At 45.4% G+C, this 20,306-nt stretch overlaps 1 protein-coding gene across 6 annotated transcripts in view; it reads right to left on the bottom strand.

The window, feature by feature from the left end:
• Positions 1-20,306, bottom strand: part of mcf2a (MCF.2 cell line derived transforming sequence a) — a 191,729-nt gene that overhangs the window by 28,653 nt on the left and 142,770 nt on the right. For all 6 annotated transcript variants that reach the window (XR_011964151.1, XR_011964152.1, XM_072595615.1 and 3 more), the window contains 6 exons: positions 18,753-18,868; positions 18,593-18,662; positions 18,415-18,507; positions 10,741-10,833; positions 7,281-7,406; positions 3,515-3,736 (listed from right to left, as the gene is read on the bottom strand). Coding sequence is in view for 4 of the 6 variants with exons in the window: in XM_072595615.1 (XP_072451716.1) it covers positions 3,515-3,736; positions 7,281-7,406; positions 10,741-10,833; positions 18,415-18,507; positions 18,593-18,662; positions 18,753-18,868 (720 nt within the window). In the remaining 2 variants the exon portion in view is untranslated. The remainder of the gene's footprint in view (positions 1-3,514; positions 3,737-7,280; positions 7,407-10,740; positions 10,834-18,414; positions 18,508-18,592; positions 18,663-18,752; positions 18,869-20,306) is intronic.

The raw sequence follows: 20,306 nt of genomic DNA, 5'->3' as shown, positions 1-20,306 counted from the left end.
AATGGCAACGAACACTGGATCAGTTGTTAATTTTAAATCTAAGATTTGTTTTTGTTCAGTCAAGGTATTAAGGGATGTGGGCCAATGGCGGGTATATAGAGTTAGGTGACAGACCAACCATGATGTCACTGAAAGGCAAGGAAGGCTGAGTGATCTACTTCTGTTGTTATGTAGATGTAACAACAACAGGTCAATAACTACAGGAATCAATTGCAAAAGGCTAGTGCTCTCTTGCTGTGAGTCGGAATTATTAGACTAATTATGTTGACCCAGATTCCGTGGTGAATTTGTCTGCATTCACTGTCATCACTTCATTGAAACTGATATCTGCACATTCACAGCGGAGTGTGGCGATGGGTATGAGGTTCTGAAAGTCTTTTCATCAGCGGGATGGGTGGGGAGAGAAGGGGAGCCTTGATATATTTTTAAGGCAGAGGTAGATAGGGGGCGAAAGGTTAGCAGCGGTAGGTGGGAATGTGGAGTGGAGGTTTAGATTAGCCATGGCCTACTTAAATAGTGCAGAAGGAAGGTGAGGCTGAATGACCCACTGCTGAAACTCCCCAACCCACTGCCAGGAAACAATGGGGAATCTATAGATTAATTAATTAATGGAATCTTTCACTTTACACTAAATATATCTTGAAAATATTAACTCCATAATTACTGAACACACTCATTAATGCTAAAAAAGATTTCTTTTATTTGATAACTAACAAGTTCTTGCATTGCAATAAAAAAGGTATTTTAATTTACTTTCCATAGTTGTCTTATCTTGTGATTTTAGTTTTCATCTTAATCCAATCACAAATCTGGGAGACTGATGTGGCAGTAATTGGCCGGGTTGGATTTGTTCTACTTTTTGTGGTACAGGACACACCTGGGCAATTTTCCACATTGTCGGGTAGATGCCAGTGTTGTAACTGTACTGGAACAGCTTGGCTAGGGGAACGGCAAGTTCTGGAGCACGAGTCTTCAGTACTATTGCCGGAATGTTGTCAGGGTCCATAGTCTTTGCAATATCCAGTGTCTCCAACTGTTTCTTGATATCACCTGGAGTGAATAGAATTGGCTGGAGACTGGTAACTGTGATTTTGGGGATCACTGGAGGAGGCCGAGATGCATCAGCCACTCGGCACTTCTGGCTAAATGTTGTTGTGAATTATTTGGCATTTTTCTTTGTATTAATGTTCTGGGCTCCCCAATCATTGAGGATCAGGATATTTGTGGAGCTCCCTCCATTTCCCGCTGGTTCAATTGTCCACCGAGACTCACAGCTGGATGTGGCAAGGCATCAGAGCCTAGAGCTGGTCTGATGGTAATGGGATCATTCGGGTCGTCTGGTACGGGACCACAGTTATTTTCACTTTTTGGGGTATAAAGTTAATTGATATTGGATACTGTTATATTGCTGAAATACCAACTTAAATAAAATGCGATGCTCAGTTTTAGCTGTACAAGACAGCATTGCTTTTGGAGCAGAAACAGAGTTACATTATTGAGCCTGAATGGCACCAGGAGTTACTGAGTTAAGGAAATTCTGCCTGATGATAGCCCTCAGATTGGTCAAGCTACAGTTTGCTACAGATTTGTAGGAGTAGCACAAACAGAAAACATCCCTCTCCCCGTCTTGGTGTGAGTGAGTGAAAAGACCAAATAAAAGATGGTTAAAAGAACGAATTCTAACACGAGAAAAGATTTAGGTTCACGTGATCAACTATCAAATCAAACACTGACCATCAGCCGATAGACAACATTGAGACATCCTCACTCAAATTTTTAAAAAGTCAGAAATAACTATCACCTTGTGACCTGGATTTTTGATCTTTAGAATTTTATTTTCTCTATTTTGATACTTTCCAATCATAAGGTGTGTGTCAAACTGTCTGTTGCCTGTCTTTCCTGTGAATGAATGTGTGTATGTTTGGGGTTTTAAAGGAGGAAAGCTTAAGGTGCATCATGGATTGGGAATCGATTCTCTGCCATTTGTTCAGGAAAATATTTGTTTATCATAAATAGTTATTTCCCTGTTAATGATGAAAGCCGGCGCAAATTACTTTTGTCTAGAACAGCTTTGATTAAACTGGAAAAGAATCCGGTTAACCAGCCCTGATTCAAAGATTGGCAGTACTGCAGTGTGAAAAGCAGTGCATTCTGCTTTTCAGAAACTTCCAGTGGTTAAATAAAAATAATGTACAAGGCAAGTTTAATAAGTTTGCAGATGACAGTAAAATAGGTGGTATCGTGGACAGTGAGGAAGATTATCAGAAATTGCAGCAGGACCTTGATCAGCTGGAGAAGGGGGCAAGAAATGGCAAACGGAGTTTAATATCGATAAGTGTGAGATCCTGCATTTTGGAAGGTCAAATTAAGGTAGGAGTTTCATGGTGAATGGTAGGGCTTGAAGGATTATAGTGGAACAGAGGGACTTTTTGGAGTTCAGGTACACAGTTCTCTGAAAGTGGAGTCCCAGGTAGACAGGGCAGTGAAGAAGGCTTCTGGCACACTGGCCTTCATCAGTATATATTGAGTGTAGATGTTGGGAAGTTATGTTACAGTTACACAGGACATTGGTGAGGCTGCACCTGGGGTATTATGTTCAGTTTTGGTCACTTTGCTATAAGAAGGATGTCATTAAACTGGAAAGAGTGCAGAAGAAATTTACAAGGATGTTGCCAGGACTCAAACGTCTGAATTATAGGGAGAGGTTGGACAAACTAGGGTTTTTTCTTTAGAGCATAGGAGACTGAAGGGGAATTTTATAGAAGTGTATAAGATCATGAGAGAGCCTTTTCCCTGGGTTGGGGAATCGAGGACTAGAGGTCATCAGTTTAAGTTTAGAGGTGAAAGAATAAAAGGGAACCTGAGAGCCAACGTCTTTACACTGAGGGATGTATGTATATGGAATGAGCTGCCATTGGAAGTGGTTGAGGACGGTACATTAACAACATTTAAAAGGCATTTGGACAAATACATGGATAGGAAAGGATTAGAAGGATATGGGCCAAGTGCAGGGAAATGGGGTTAGAGTGGATGGACATTTTGGTCGGCATGGACAAAGGGCTTGGGCCAAAAGGGCTTGTAGTACAATCTTACACACACCAAATTCTAACTTCCAACCTCCCAATCTACAATTACTCTACCCAACTTCGCAACACACCCACTGTCCAAGGATATGCAGGCTAGGTGGATTGATCAGGGGAAATGCAGGGTTACAGGGATAGGACTGAGCCTGGGTGGGATGCTCTCTGGAGGGGCAATGTGGACTCGGTGGGCCAAATGGCCTACTTCTACATTGTAGAGATTACATGAAGCTCTACAAGTGTAACAGTGTCAGTAACTTGCTGCTCGTGATGAGCAGCGTCCCAAAAAGGGGAAAGGGCTGGAGCTGGGTGTCTCTCACAACAGAATCCTTGTGTGGAATAGCAATCCTGGGGCAGAGGAACACTGAAATTACCCCCAGAACAATAGCACAACTGAGAAACACAACAGCAAATGGTGAGATTCACTGTCTTACTTTTAAGAAATGTTTGAAACTGTAAGAAGGTGCTTTGTCATAACCTTCTCCATGCTCCTCGCGTTTCTTACAGAACAGAAGTGCTGTCTTGTGAAGGAAGAGATGGCGTTGCATGGGTTTGAAGCGAGCGAGATCCTTCATTTTGGTGGGACCTTTCTTGTGGTTGATCCAGACGTTGAACGAGCCCTGCATCAAAAGTGGACCAAATTCTTCCAGGTTGCCCTGTCAATCAAAACCATTAGATGATTCTTCTGCTGAGACTCCACTGTCTAATATTAACAAAATTAATTAATAATCAGTATAAAATTTATATGTTTAACTGTCATTATCAACATTTGTTCCTTTTTTTTCCAAGAGCATTTTCCTAAATGCAATCTTGATCTGTTACTGGAAAGTCCTGTATTTCTTGTCTAAATATCCTCAAGAATGTGGTGGCTACCTACCAATTGCAACTAGGGCAGACCGTATGCTGAAAGTGCCCCCGCTGTGTTTATGCCTCTTATCCCTCTTAGTCAAAAGTACCTTGACATACCTTACCATTACCATCGGCTGGAGACCAGGTTCACCAGAGAGTGCAGGAGGGTCAAGGGCAGTACTGGACATTCCTAAATGTGAGCTGATCACCCCCTGGTGAAGCTGAAACATGGCATTCCCAGTGAGACAAACAGCAGAAGCAGTATGCAATAAACAGAGCTAAAGTGATCCCACAACCAACGGATCAGATCAAAGGCTCTGCAGTCCTGTTAGGTTCAGTCGTGAATGGTGGTGGACAATGAAGCAACTCACTGGAGGAAGAAGCTGCATAAATATCCCCACCCTCAACGATCGAAGAGCCCAGCACATCAATGTGAAAACTAAGGCCGGAAGTGCCAAGTGGATGAGCGACCTTGGTCTCCTCCAGTGGTCCCCAGCATTGCAGGTCTTCAACCGATTCGATTCCCTCCGCGTGATCTCAAGAAACAGTTGGAGTCCCTGGATACTGCAAAGGCTATGGGCCCTGACAACATTCCGGCAATAGGACTGAAGACTTGTGCTCCAGCCCTTACTCTCGATCATCAGTAAAGTGATGGTATAGGTCATTGACAGTGCTCTCAAATTATGCATACTCAGTAATAACCTGCTCAGTAACGCCCAGGTTGAGTTTTGCCAGGGCCACTCAACTCCTGACTTCATTACAGCCTTGGTCCAAACATGGACAAAAGAGCTGAATTCCAGAGGGGAGGGGAGAGTAACAGTTGCAATTGATCAAATGTAGCCGAGTTCAAGGAATCCTGAACAAAGCCGGAATCAATGGGTATCAAAGAAACTATCCACTGGTTGGAGTCACACATGGCAAATAGGAAGATAGTTGTGATTGTTGGAGGGTCAGTCATCTCGGCCCCAGGACATTTCTGCAGGAGTCCCTCAGGGTAGTAACCTAGGCCCAACCATCTTCAGCTGCTTCATCAATGACCTTCCCTCCATCATAAGGTCAGGAGCAGGGATGTTTACCAATGATTGCACTATGCTCAGCACCATTCATGACTCCTTAGTTACTGAAGCAACTGCAACAAGATCTGGACAATATCCAGGTTTGGGATGACAAGTGACAAATAACATTCACGCTATGCAAAAGCCAGGCTATGACTATCACCAATAAAACACAATCTAATTATCACTCCTTGACATTCAATGGCATTATCATTGTCAAATCCCCCATGACCAACATCCTGGGGGTTACCATTGACCAGAAACTGAACTGGACTAGCCATATAACCATAATGCCTACAAGAGCAGGATCAAGGCTAGGAATCCTGCAGTGAGTAACTCACCTTCTGACTCCCCAAAGCTTGTCCACCATTGATAAGGCACAACTCAGGAGTGTGATGAATACTGCCCACTTGCCTGGATGGGTGCAGCTCCAACAACACTCAAGGAATTGACTGGCAGCACATCTCTCATCAACAGCACTGTGGGTCTCCCTACACAGCCTGGTTCATGGAAGTGGCTCAGCACCAACGTCTTGGGGGGAATAGCAATGGGGGAATTGATAAAAGAAAAATACTGGACCCTACAGAGAGATGAATGAACCACTCTCTAAATCTTGAGAGGCAGACATTCGGAGGTGAACTCAGATGAAAAATCTTAGGTCATAAATACACCTTAAAACCCAAAGGACCTGTGTCCTTTTTTTATTCAGTCACTGAATAAGGGAGTCACTGGTTGGGACAGCATTTATTGCTCATCCCTAATTACCCAGAGGGCAGTTCAGAGTCAATCACATTGCTGTGGGTCCAAAGTCATGTGTAGGCCCAGACTAGATTAAAATGGCAGTTTCCCTTCCCTAATATGGAGGTGCCGGTGTTGGACTGAGGTGAACAAGGTCAGAAGTCACATGACTGAAAATGTGTTGTTGGAAAAGCGCAGCAGGTCAGGCAGCATCCAAGGAACAGGAGAATCAACGTTTCGGGCATGAGCCCTTCTTCAGGAATGAGGAAAGTGTGTCCAGCAGGCTAAGATAAAAGGTAGGGAGGAGGGTCTTGGGGGAGGGGCGTTGGAAATGCGATAGGTGGAAAGAGGTCAAGGTGAGGGTGATAGGCCGGAGTGGGGTGGGGGCAGAGAGGTCAGGAAGAAGATTACAGGTTAGGAAGGCGGTGCCGAGTTCGAGGGATTTGACTGAGACAAGGTGGGGGGAGGGGAAAATGAGGAAACTGGAGAAATCTGAGTTCATCCCTTCTTCTTGACCTCTCCGTCCCCAACCCACTCCGGCCTATCACCCTCACCTTGACCTCCTTCCACCTATCGCATTCCCAACGCCCCTCCCCCAAGTCCCTCCTCCCTACCTTTTAGCTTAGCCTGCTGGACACACTTTCCTCATTCCTGAAGAAGGGCTTATGCCTAAACGTCGATTCTCCTGTTCCTTGGATGCTGCCTGACCTGCTGCGCTTTTCCAGCAACACATTTTCAGCTCTGATCTCCAGCATCTGCAGTCCTCACTTTCTCACAGAAGTCACATGACATCAGGTTATAATCCAACAGGTTTTTTTTTTAAATCGCAAGCTTTTGGAGCACTGCTCCTTTGTCAGGTGAAGTCCATCTTTTTCAGCTCTTACACCTGATGAAGGGGCAGGGCTCTGAAAGTTTGTGATTTCAAATTAACCTGTGGGACTATAACCATTTTTTGTATCATGTGACCTCTGACCTTCTCTAATGGACGTTAGTGAACCAGGTGGATTTTTACAACAATCCAATACTTTGATAAGTACTGTCACTGAAAGCAGCTTATAATTTGCTGGCTCTGCTACCATATACAATCATCCAGTGGAGGTGAATTAACAGAACGATAAATAAGAAACAAAAACAGAAAATTGCTGGAAAAGCTCAGCTGGTCTGGCAGCATCTGCGGAGTGAAATCAGAGTTAACATTTCTGGTCGAGTAACTCTGCCTCAGAACTGGGACTTGAGTTCCAAGGCAGGATCACTCGACTCTAAACATTAACTGATGTCTCGCCACAGAAGCTGCCAAACCTGTTGAGCTTTTCCAGAAATTTCTGTTTTTGTTTCTGGTTTTCAGCATCCGCAGTTCTTTTTAGTTTTGTTTTATTTTCAGGGAGAAATAAGCTGAGCGGTTGGATTGTAATGTTTAGTTCAGTTGCAACCTGATCAACACCTTGTTTTGCGCCGCTCTCAGTTTCCTTGGCAATGCAAGAGCTCAAAAATATTGGAATAAATGCATGTTTTTTCCTCATTAATTGATGTTAAGGGTCCTTCCCAAAGAGGCACTCACGTTATATCCTGTGATAGCAATCTGGTGCATGGAGTCATTCACTGACTTCAGTAAGTTCAACATCGCTGTGAGAGCTTCATGTAACTCCTGGGTTCCTTCACTATTACTGCTGAACCTCAATAATTCCTGCCAGGAGAACAGTAAATTGCAAATTACTTCAGAGAAATACCTCATTAGCTCAAAGAGTTGCACTTGACAGCATCTTTCTGGATGGTTGGTGTTTCGACAAAAGAGCAGAGGATTATCTACGTTCACATGTCATCAGGGTTAAAACCGTGGACTAGCAACTTAACAAATGATGTTTTAAAAACAAGTACTGTGGAAGGAATTGCTGCACTTTTAAGAAAGGCTTGCTGAAACTCATTGTGTGTGGTATTTACACAACTGCTTTGCTGAAGTGGTTGGGGGCTAGAGGATGATGTTTCTGGATGGTATGGCACCACAGGAATGGATGTTGAGAGTGATTTGACAGGAAACAAGTAGCTGATTTGGTTTGTGCAATTGTGACCTATCATGGAAGCCACATTGCCTAATGAGAAATCGCTGATTGGTTCCGGAATTGCTGAACTGCGTGTGAGTATAAAGAGTACAGTGCGAAAGTCTTTGGATCACTGGAAGGGCAGATTGTGTGTGTGTGTGGGTGTTGGAGAAAGCAGTTTTCCTCTCTGACCAGTTGCTATAAGCTGCTGCCTCTAACCAGTAATGAAGAGACTTTGCAGTTTGTGCACCAATTGCTCAGTACCTCCTGCAAAGTAGATCAGGAACCTGGAGAAAGGAAAGTGAAGAGCAGCAAGTCCTGTCAAGTCAAAAGGAACATCCCAACAGACCCTGTGGACTATGGCTCCAGGCTGTTTTCATTTAATCTGTGAAACCAACATTTTTTGTCTGTATCTGTGGGTATGTGTGGGCTGGGGTTTTAAAAGGGGGTTAGAGTTGTAACTAGTAGAGCGGTATGTTGATAATTTATAGCTGTTTACTTGCGATTAGAAGGTACTCATCAGTAATAGACAGTAGTTCTTATTAAGTACAGGAATCTGGTCAGGGTGTTGTTGTTCACCTGATTCCATCACCTGAATTGATTTATTTTTTGTCATGTGTATTTATTACAAACACGGTGAAAAGTGTTTAGTCTCACCATTCTCCAGTGCCACCTTAAAACACAGAAAATAATTCAAAATTCAGAATATACAGACAGAAAAATAAGGCAATAATAATCATCTTTGAGTCTTTGGTTTATCAGATCCTCGTTCTAGCTCAGCGTGTAGCCTGGATCCAGACTGGTCTGCCCCAGATTCTTGAGTACCTGATACTAAACTGACCACACAGCTGTAACTGCGCTGTGCTGCTAGAGTTGCTAATCCCTGGTGCCACCTCACCTCCACCAACACTGCCAATGGGACTGACCACGCCAATGCAGCCACTGCCAGGGCCGCAGAGTCCTGTGCTGAGACTGAACTCACCGCCATCTATGCTGCTAGGCGTCCAGGCCGAGCTGTAGACCTGGAGCCTCAGCACAGCCTGCCAGTCAGAACCGGGGGGGGGGGAGCTGAAGCCTAGGCCCTGCTTCTTACTCGCCGGGAAACCTCAGACTGGGCTGGAGCTGCATCTGCCTTGACCTGCCGCTGCTGCTGCTGCCACTGCCACTGCCTCCTTCATCGTTTACTCAACCCCAGCAGGGCTATACCGCCATCTTTGTCTACCGTGGCATGGACGGCCCACTCTAGCCAATACTTCACCAACCGAGCAGAAAAGAGTTTAAAGGGAAAAGGAAGGCAAAAGTAAAAAGAAAAGAAAAGCATACAGATGTAGATGAGCCCTGGGCGCAGTAGCCCCAATGCAGCTAATCTGTTGCCGCCATCTTGGATATAAATTGGGGACTTTATGTGTTTTGATTAAATCATTCACTTTTGTGGCGACCCGAAAAGCAGAGGAGCTTGAGAATCCTTTCTCATGTCCTGTGGTGGCACAGTGGCTCAGTGGTTAGCATTGCTGCTTCACAGCACCAGAGACCCAGGTTCAATTCCAGTCTTGGGCGACTGTCTGTGTGGAGTTTGCACGTTCTCCCCGTGTCTGCATCGGTTTCTTCCCACAGTCTAAAGTTGTGCAAGTGTGGTAGGATGGCCATGGGAAATACAGGGATAGGGTAGGGGGGCTGAGTAGGATGCTGTTTGGAGGGTCAGGATAGGCTGAATGGTCTGCTTCCATACAGTATGAATCTATAAGTGGGTTGTAACATCAGTGTCTTGGACCTTTACTCTGGAGATGTGAGCTCCTCTGTTAAACCACTTTTTAAGACAGTGCAGTTTCACTGGGAGATGGAGGAGAGGGAGGAGGGACAGAACAGAGCAGAAACATGTCCAATAGGAAAGCATTAGCAAAGAGAGAAGGGTGCTGTCCAGATGGAGAAATGAACATAGCAACTTTTACTGTTTACTGAGACTTAGGCACAGTTGCTAACAATGAAGAAACGTACTTGTATGAAATTATTCTGTCCTCTTATTTATAACAGCATATAATGTAACAGTTTTACAAAATTTCAAATAAAAGTTGAGTGAATTAAGAGAAAAAAGGTTAAAATAGTGGACAGCATAATTTACGTTAACTATTACAACAACCATGCTTTCATTTTCGAATCATGTGTATTTTTGAAGTTATATTTCAAAAAAGCATCCCCTTGTAGACAATGGAACGTAGCCACATTTTTCAAGTACTTGATCTTGACTCTTGCTGAAAGTTTCCAAGGCTTTTGCAAAGAATGAGCTAAGTTGTGCACAGCAAGATCCCACAAACAGTCCTGAGGTGAGGAGTCATTTCTTTTTATTTTGGCTGATCTTGGTTGAGGGTGGAATGGTCATTAGGGAGCTACAAAGCTCTCTGCCCTCCTTTGAAGAGTGTGCCTTCCTGGATAGTGTGGCTAAAGCTGCTTTCCAAATGCAAACACTTCCAGCTGAAGGAAGTACACAGCCTCAGCAGATTTCAAAGCACTTCACAACCAAGAGATCACACCCCAAGGTCAATGACCTTTCATCAGAAATGGAAAGTGTGAACTTTCCAACTTCCTGGAACATTCCTGGTATCTTCCAGTTCTGACAGAGGGCCATTGACCTGAAACATTAACTGTGTTTCTCTCTCACTGAAGTTGACTGGCCTCCTGAGTTTCTCCAGTATATGTGTTTTTTTTTATTTCAGCTCTCCGGCAATGTGCGGTATTTAACCTTTGCATCTCTGGAAATGGATTATCCAGCTGTGGTCACAATGCTGTTTGTGGGAGTTTGATGTGTACCAACTGGTTGCTCCATTTCTTAAACTACCACAGCAACTCCCCTTCAGAAAGAAAAATACTTACCTGACTGGTAGAGCTGGAGGATGGGAAAGGTACTATAGAAATGTAAGTCTCAGAGTAGGGTGAACATGGTCGTGGAGTCTGCTGTGGTTCTGCGACAACAGCTCAGTGACGTACCTTCAGTAATAGCTGGTACTTTGTTAACCGTTGAATGGGTTTCAGTAAGTATGAGTCCAGCCCAAGTTTATGGTCTAGTTTACGTTGACATTCCTGGTAAAGAGCACACAAGTTAGGAAGAGACAATGATATCAGCTCTGAAAAAAATACCAAGCAACTCTGAATCCAATCTAAATGGATCACTGCAACAGCTGAGAGGGAAGAATATAAGAAATGGGAGCAGGAATAGACCATTCAGCCCCTCAAGCTGCCTCTCCATGTCTGCTCTCCTGTTCCAACTCACTTTTCTCGTTCATTCCCCACATCACTTGGTTCCCTGAGAGATCAGAACTTTCTATCCTAGCCCAAAAGATCTTCAATAGAACAGCATGCAAAGCCCTCTGGGTTAGATAGTTCTAAAGATACATGAATCTCTGAATGAAGACATCTACATGCTCTCAAATCCTCTCAGGGAGTCCAGGAAAAGACAGCTTTGACCACAATCAGATCAGCCATGATCTTATTAAATAGCAGAGGAAGCTCAAAAAGCCAAAGAGTCTGCTCCTTCTCCGAAACCCCCTGTTCCTATTGACCCTTATCCTGAGGCTCTGCCCTCATGTTCTAGACTCCCTTCTGCCAGATTAAACATCTGTCAATGTTTCAGCGATTAGGTGGAGGTGCCAGTGCTGGACTGAGGTGGACAGAATCAGAAGTCACACGACACCAAGTTACAGATGTAATATTAAAAGATTAAATAGGAATATCTCTCTGGGCATTAATGTAATATTAAAGAGTTAAACTGTACTTGGTGAACATTCTGGAAGTGGGTGGGGACGACAGTCATGAATGTGAATGACCCCTATTCCATTTAGACAGTCATTTACTACTACACCCCTGCTATTATCAAATTAAATTATAATTCAATCTCTTCCATTCAGAAATGCTTTCCCCCAAAGCTAGGTATGTCGCACCTACATTGTCTTGGGGAATCACTGAGTCAGGAAATTGTCTGCATAATGATTCTCCAGGATTAGGGCATTTACATGTGCATTATCTCTAATCCTGCCATTGTACTTGGGGTAACATGTGACTGTGAGGGAGTGGCCCGAGTATCTGTGAAGGGATGTGTCTTCTTTGTGGAGGGCCTCATTTTGACTTGATCTCGCACACCTGCAAGGGGAGTCAAAGGGGGTCACCTAGCTTGCACAGGCTTTAGTAAACTTTAATTGTTTGCACAAGTTGGTGTGTGCGAACTGCATCTCATGTGTGAAACCTCGGGAAAAGAACCTAACACAGTCGAACAGGTTCATGTGAAACCATGGGCTTTCGGAGCCCTGTTCCTTCATGAGGTGAAGTGAGAGGGAAGCTCACAAACAGAGAATTTATAGGTCGAGAGATCAAGGGGCAGAGGGATCAAAAGATCAATTAGTGTGAGTGGAGTACCGAATAATAAGTCTCTGCAGGTGACCAAGAGTGTCAGATAGTGTGAGTAAAGTGTCAACAGCTGAAAAACAAGGGAACAAATGACCTATAATATGAATAAATGAGGCAGAGAGTCAATTACAAAAATAAGGAGATGCTGGAGACAAGACAAATGACTGGAATAACATGATGGTATAAGAAGGGTTTATGGCCGAAACGTCGATTCTCCTGCTCCTCAGACGCTGCCTGACCTGCTGTGCTTTTCCAGCACCACATTCTCAACTGATCTCCAGCATCTGCAGTCCTCCCTTTCTCTAGGTATAAGAGTTGCATTACCACAATAATAAGTAATCCAAAACTGTACAAACTAATGAAGATAGAGCGATTACAACAATTAATCAAGGCGACGGTGTCAAAACAGGACAAGAAGGAAGATTTTATTGACATAGAGGAGTATGGGGGATTTACATGGAGCACAATATGGACCCAAGATCACAGTTGAGGTTGGGGGCTCTAAGGTCCCCACTGATGGGTCAGTGGTAAGCATGCTGCCTCACAGTGCCAGGGACCTAGGTTCAATTCTATCCTCGGGTGACTGTGTGGAGTTTGCACATTCTCCTCTTGTCTGCATGGGTTTCCTCCGGGTGCTTCAGTTTCCTCCCACAGTCAAAGATGGGCAGGTTGGGTGGATTGGTCATGCTAAATTGCCCCATAGTCCCCAGGGATGTGCAGATTAGGGTGGATAACCCTGGACCAGGGTAGGGGTGTGGGTGTGGGTGGGATGCTCTTTGGAGGGTCAGTGGGCTGAATGGCCTGCTTCCACACTGTAGGGAGTCTATCAACCTGCCAGACATTATCTTATGGTGTGAGAATGATATTTCCACTAGTTCCACTGGATTGTGTCAGGGATTGCACTCCTCTTGGTAATTCTTCTAACTGCTGAAGGGAGTGGGTACTGCACAACAGGAAGCCTCTAGAAACCAGACTGGCAATCAGACTAGAGGATTACGTTATGTTAGGTTCCATAGATCATGCTTTTTTCCTCTTTAATACTGAGGATCAAAGTCAAGATGATAGAAGGATTTGATTGGAGAGTTGGGAAGAATGTGTTTTTTCTGCTAACTGGTATGGGACAGGGCGATCTAGAATAAAGGGACACAGAGCATGCACAAAAGAGAATAAAAGACTTGCATTCCATAAAGTGTAGGAACAGAAGTTGGCCATTCAGCCCTTCCAGTCTGCTTCACCCTTCAATGAGATCATGGCTGATCTGGTAATCCTCATCTGCACTTTCCCCTGCCTTTTCCCCATAACGCTTGGTTTCCTTCCTGATTAAAAATCTATCTGACTAAGTCTTGAATATATTTAATAACCCAGTTTTAACAGTCCTCTGCAATAAAAAAAATCCACAGATTCATTTCCTTCGGAGAAGAAATTCCTTCTCATCTCTGTATTAAACGGGGGACCCCTAATTCTGAAATTATACCCTCAGGTTCTAGACTCTGTCACAAGGGAAAGAACCTCTCCAGACCTATCCTGTCAAGTCTCTAAGAATCTGGTATGTTCTGAAAAGGTTTGATCTCATTCTCTTAAACTTCAATGTCACCCTCGTCAATCTCTCCTCATAACACAGTACCTGGGATCAGCCTGGTGAACACTCTCTGGACTGCCTCCATGGCACAGGATCTTTCCTCAGATAAGGGGCCGAAAGCTATTCATAACATTCCATTCCGATAGATTCTTTTGGTATCAGATGTTTCAAGGTAACATAAGAACCAGAGCAGCAAACCCCCACAAACAGCACTGTCCCTTTATTCTTCCATGGGATGTGAGCACCACTGGCTGGGCCAGCATTTGCCACCCATCCCTAATTGCCCTTGCGAAGGTGGTGGCCAGCTGCCTTTTTGAGATGCTGTCCTTAAGGAGGGCGTTCCAGGATTTTGACCCAGCAACACTGAAGGAACTATGATATATTTCCAAGTCAGGATGGGGAGTGGCTTGGAGGGGAACATGCAGGTGGAGGTGTTCCTGTGTATCTGCTGCCCTTGACCTTCTAGATGGTAAAGGTTGCACTGAGATTTGACCCATGACCCCACAAACTTCTGGATTACCACTGTCACCTTGGTAACACAAAGCTAGCAAGAGTCAGAAGCCCATCTCAGTCCACAGTTTCGAATTCCCACTGACGGCATCAAATGAATAGGCTACTGCCAATTACCTTAAACCTGTATCCTCTGCTTATGGACTCTTCTACCACTCAAAACTGTTTCCATTTATTTACTCAATCAAAACCCTTTCTGTTTTAAAATTGTTTTTTTTTAGTCTTGCCTTAACTTGCCTTCTAAATTGGTTTCTAAATTCTTGGAAGAGCAGGGTCAGATTAGAACAAGGCTGAAAATGTGTTGCTGGAAAAGCGCAGCAGGTCAGGCAGCATCCAAGGAGCAGGAGAATCGATGTTTCGGGCATGAGCCATTCTTCAGGAATGAGGAAAGTGTGTCCAGCAGGCTAAGATAAAAGGTAGGGAGGAGGGACTTGGGGGAGGGGTGTTGGGACTGCGATAGGTGGAAAGAGGTCAAGGTGAGGGTGATAGGCTGGAGTGGGGTGGGGGCGGAGACGTCAGGAAGAAGATTGCAGGTTAGGAAGGTGGTGCTGAGTTCGAGGGATTTGACTGAGACAAGGTGGGGGGAGGGGAAATGAGGAAACTGGAGAAGTCTGAGTTCATCCCTTGTGGTTGGAGGGTTCCTAGGCAGAAGATGAGGCGCTCTTCCTCTAACCGTCGTGTTGCTATGGTCTGGTGATGGAGGAGTCCAAGGACCTGCATGTCCTTGGTGGAGTGGGAGGGGGAGTTGAAGTGTTGAGCCATGGGGTGGTTGGTTTGGTTGGTCCGACAGTCCCAGAGGTGTTCACTAAAACGTTCCGCAAGTAGGTGGCCTGTCTCCCCAATATAGAGGAGGCCACATCGGGTGCAGTGGATGCAATAAATGATGTGTGTGGAGGTGCAGGTGAATTTGTGGCGGATATGGAAGGATCCCTTGGGGCCTTGGAGGGAAGTAAGGGGGAGGTGTGGGCGCAAGTTTTGCATTTCTTGAGGTTGCAGGGGGAGGTGCCGGGAGTGGAGGTTGGGTTGGTGGGGGGTGTGGACCTGACGAGGGAGTCACGGAGGGAGTGGTCTTTTCGGAATGCTGATAGGGGAGGGGAGGGAAATATATCCCTGGTGGTGGGGTCCGTTTGGAGGTGGCGGAAATGACGACGGATGATACGATGTATATGGAGGTTGGTGGGTGGTAGGTGAGGACCAGTGGGGTTCTGTCCTGGTGGCGATTGGAGGGGCGGGGCTCAAGGGCGGAGGAGCAGGAAGTGGAGGAGATGCGGTGGAGGGCATCGTCGATCATGTCTGGGGGAAATTGCGGGTCTTTGAAGAAGAAGGCCATCTGGGTTGTTCGGTATTGGAATTGGTCCTCCTGGGAGCAGATGCAGCAGAGACGAAGGAATTAGGAATATGGGATGGCGTTTTTACAGGGGGCAGGTTGGGAGGAGGTGTAGTCTAGGTAGCTGTGGGAGTCAGTCGGTTTATAGTAAATATCCGTGTTGATTCGGTCACCCGAGATAGAAATGGAGAAGTCTAGGAAGGGGAAGGAGGAGTCTGAGACAGTCCAGGTGAATTTGAGGTGGGGGTGGAAGGTGTTGGTAAAGTGGATGAACTGTTCAACCTCCTCGTGGGGGCACGAGGCAGCGCCGATACAGTCATCGATGTAGCGGAGGAAAAGGTGGGGGGTGGTGCCAGTGTAGCTGCGGAAGATGGACTGTTCCACATATCCTTCGAAGAGGCAGGCATAGCTGGGGCCCATGAAGGTGCCCATGGCTACTCCTTTGGTTTGGAGGAAGTGGGAGGATTGGAAAGAGAAGTTGTTCAGAGTGAGGACCAGTTCAGTCAGTCGAAGGAGGGTGTCAGTGGAAGGGTACTGGTTGGTACGGCGGGAAAGGAAGAAGCGGAGGGCTTTCAGTCCTTCGTGATGGGGGATGGAGGTGTACAGGGACTGGATGTCCATGGTGAAGATAAGGCGTTGGGGACCGGGGAAGCGAAAATCATGGAGGAGGTGGAGGGCATGGGTGGTGTCCCGAATGTAGGTGGGGAGTTCTTGGACTAAGGGGGACAGGACTGTGTCGAGGTATGCAGAGATGAGTTCGGTGGGTTCAGATTAGAACAAGTCAACATGGATTTAGTAAGGGGAGGTTGTGCCTGACAAACCTGTTAGAATTCTTTGAAGAGGTGACAAGTAGGTTATTACAAGGTAATACATGGCTTGGAAAGGGTGGACGCTAAGAAATTGTTTCCGTTAGGCGAGGAGACTAGGACCTGTGGACACAGCCTTAGAATTAGAGGGGGTAAATTCAGAACAGAAATGTGGAGACATTTCTTCAGCCAGAGCGTGGTGGGCCTGTGGAATTCATTGCCGCGGAGTGCAGTGGAAGCCGGGACGCTAAATGTCTTCAAGGCAGAGATTGATAAACTCGTGATGTCACAAGGAATTAAGGGCTTTGGGGAGAATGCGGGTAAGTGGAGTTGAAATGCCCATCAGCCATGATTGAATAGTGGAGTGGACTCGATGGGCCTTGCTCCCACTCCTCTGTCTTATGGTCTTATGCTTTGTTCTAACGAAGAAATCTCCAGATTCTCCACAGAACTGAAGTTCCCATTCCTTCGGCATGTTTCCAAAGCTTAAACATTCCTTCAAAATGATGGTGCCCAGAGTTGAACCCAGTACTCTGGCAAGGCCTGACCAGTCCAAGAGCGCTTCAGGGAACATCTCCAGGACCCCCCGCACCAATCAACCCCACCATCCTGTGGCCCAACATTTCAACTCCCCTTCCCACTCTGCCGAGGACATGCAAGTCCTAGGCCACCTCCACCGCCACTCCCTCACCACCCGACGCCTGAAGGAAGAAAGCCTCATCTTCCGCCTCGGACACTTCAACCCCAGGGCATCAATGTGGACTTCACCAGTTTCTTCATTTCCCCTCCCCTCACCTTACCTCAGCTCAGTACTGTCCCCATGACCTGTCCCATCTGCCAATCCCCCTTCCCACCTATCCGCTCCACCCTCTGCTCTGACCTATCACCTCCATCCCCACCCCCATTCACCTATTGTAATCTTTGCTACCTTCTCCCCAGCCCCACCTCCCTCATTTATCTCTCCATCCTGGAGGCTTCCTGGCTCTATTCCTGATGAAGGGCTTTTGCCCGAAACGTCGGTTTTCCCGCTCCTCAGATGCTGCCTGACCTGCTGTGCTTTTCCAGCATCACTCTGATCTAAACCCCAATCTAAGAGTTTTCCATTATCTTTCAGCTTTTGCAGTTTGCCCCTGTACTGATGTAGTCAAGGTTCTGATTTGCTTATTATCTGAATGGGGATAGACTAGGAAAGGGCGGAGATGCAGTGAGACCTGGGTGTCTTTGTGCAGCCGTTGCTGAAAGTAAGCATGCAAAGGCAGCAGGTGGTGAAGAAGGTAGATGGTATGATGGTCTTCATAGTGAGTACAGGAGCAGGGATGTCGTGCTGCAACTATACAGGGCCTTGGTGAGACCACACCTGGAGCACTGTGTGCAGTTTGGGTCTCCTTATCTGAGGAAGGAGGGAATGCAGTGAAGGGTGACCAGACTGATTCCTGGGATGGCAGGACTGACATATGAAGAGAGACTGGATTGGTTAGGATTATATTCACTGTATTTTCAAAGAATGAGGTGGTGGAGAATTCATAGAAACCTGTAAAATTCTAACAGGACTTGACAGGATACATGTGGAAAAGATGTTCCTCATGACTGGGGGGTCCAGAACCAGGGGTCACAGTCTAAGGATATGGGGTGGGCATTTAGGACTGAGAGAAAAGTCTATGCTCAGCGGGGAGCCTGTGGACTTCTCTCCTACAGAAGGCAGTTGAGGCTAAAACATTGAATGTTTTCAAGAAGGAGTTAGATATAGTTCTTTGGGCTGAAGGGATCAAAGGATATGGGGGAGAAAGCAGGAACAGGACACTGAGTTGGGTGGTGCGCCATGATCATATTAAATGGTGGAGCAGGCTCAAAGGGCTGAATGGCCTACTCCTGCTCCTGTTTTTTTGTGTTTCATGAATAATTTTCTCAGCTTGTTCTGCCACCTTCAAAGATTGGTGCACAAAAAAGCCCCCATGTCTCCATATTCCTGCAGCCCTTAAAAACCCAACCATTTGATTCTTAATATCATTTTAGATCAACATTTTTGACAAATCTATTACCTGAAAGAAGGGGCAGTCTGAGCACTGTCTCCAGAGATGTTCTGAGCGTGGCTTGTTCTGACAGTATTTCACATACATTTGGAAATTCTCCCTCTAAAGAGCAGAGTGAGAAACACTGACATGAAGCCAACAGATGCAATTAATATAAATGTCAGTCTAAAGAGTAGAAAGTTCATACCCTCTGAAGGAAGCAGACTCCTACTTTCTCTGGCATCTCGATGCAGTTCTGAAGGTCATTAAGAAAAATCCTGGGGAAGATATGAGCTATTAATAAAGGCAACATTCATCCAAAAACATCCACTGCAATCTGCAAAGGGTAAGGCGCGTTTGATTTATACCTGCTGTGAAAATCATAGATCTCTGACATATTCCCAAACAATACCTCCTTCTGGTTCTCCAATAAGGATGGCATGAGAGATATCATCATTGGATTGTCCATCTCCATTTTGTAACCCTGTAAAAGTACAGGGAAAATCAACTTGAGCCAACGTACAGAGATAGGAAGCAGAGATGGATCACATCAGTTCTATCCAGACAATAACCACATTTTGCTTCAGTTCTGACAACCCCAATTTGCCTTTGGAGGTCACACACTTGTTTCTGACACTCCTGGAAGCTGGTGGCTTTTGGTCTGGTAGCTGTTGTATTTTTGAGGAATGAATGGGGTTGATGTAAGAAGTTGCACTCAAGTATTTGTCCAATCAACCTCAAGTTTGCACCCAAGGCACAGAGAATTCTCCCTCACTACCTTCGTTCTTTGAGAGATAATCTTCAGTCTCTGACTCCTGGTTTACCAACCAACAGCTCACAAAGACTGTCCACATCTTAATTAGGCCCAGCACACTCTCTTCTTGCCTCAATAAAGTAACCACAATTTTATTGAGTCTTTCTTCATAACCACAAACATCGTATCATGACTCACTGAGCCAGCATATTGGAAATAAAGCCCTCTATTCCCAGAGTCATCACAAAATTTAAAGGTTTTACAAGTATGCAAAGTTCACCAACTTCCCTGATTTTCAGATCCAGGTTGACAGAAAGCACAGATCAGGTTTCTGTAGTTACCAAGAATTACTATTTATTACAAGGTACACAATTACAAACTGTCAGATATAACTCTGCCAATTCAAACTAATTTCCTCTTACATAAAAACACACACACCCACACACGCATGCACACACACACATGCACGCGTGCACAAACACACACTCATGGACACATGGGTGTTTTGGGTGGTGACAGAGACAGGGGAAAGCTGTTTAGTGGTCTCTGTTATGTTGAGATGGTTTCTGTGCTGATCGGAATGTTGCTCTGGCACTTCCCTTTCTCAGGAAGTTTTCACTGGCTTGCAGAAGGTACAGGATGGGGCTGCCTCAATGAAAAAAGGTCCCTGGCTTTTACTGACTAAATGTCACAGCTCATAGCAACTGTTGGAAGAGAAGGCAGCTGAACATCTTCAGGTTTGGAGTGGCATGTATTGTTGAGCACAGAGAGATCTCCAATGGTGGAGGTCTGAACCTTCTTTGTATCTTTCTCACAGCCACAAGCTGTTCAGAGACCTGAGAATCAATCACACATTTGTTGGCAGACAGAAGACTTTGTCATTGGTAGCTAGTCACTGTAAACCAATCTGCGACATGTTGCCAATCAACACAACCCTTCAGCTCCAGTTCACCTGCAGCCATTGCTGTAACCCACAGCTGTGCAAATAATTTTCACAATGAGCATCGGGTGAGTTGCTTTGAATTTGTATATCAACTCTTGCAACACCTGGTTTTAGAAATATCTTTCCTCATTTCAGACCGTAATTACAAAATAACACAAAAGTAAAGATTGGTCTTTGCAGTACAAACAACCTCATGTAGATGATCAAACTCAAAGCAGCAAGCTG

Source organism: Chiloscyllium punctatum, chromosome 25 (genome assembly GCF_047496795.1).
Source record: "Chiloscyllium punctatum isolate Juve2018m chromosome 25, sChiPun1.3, whole genome shotgun sequence".
Classification (NCBI taxonomy): Eukaryota; Metazoa; Chordata; class Chondrichthyes; order Orectolobiformes; family Hemiscylliidae; genus Chiloscyllium; species Chiloscyllium punctatum.
The sequence above is the reverse complement of the archived record's forward strand: the minus strand, read 5'-3'. Positions and strand labels throughout refer to the sequence as shown.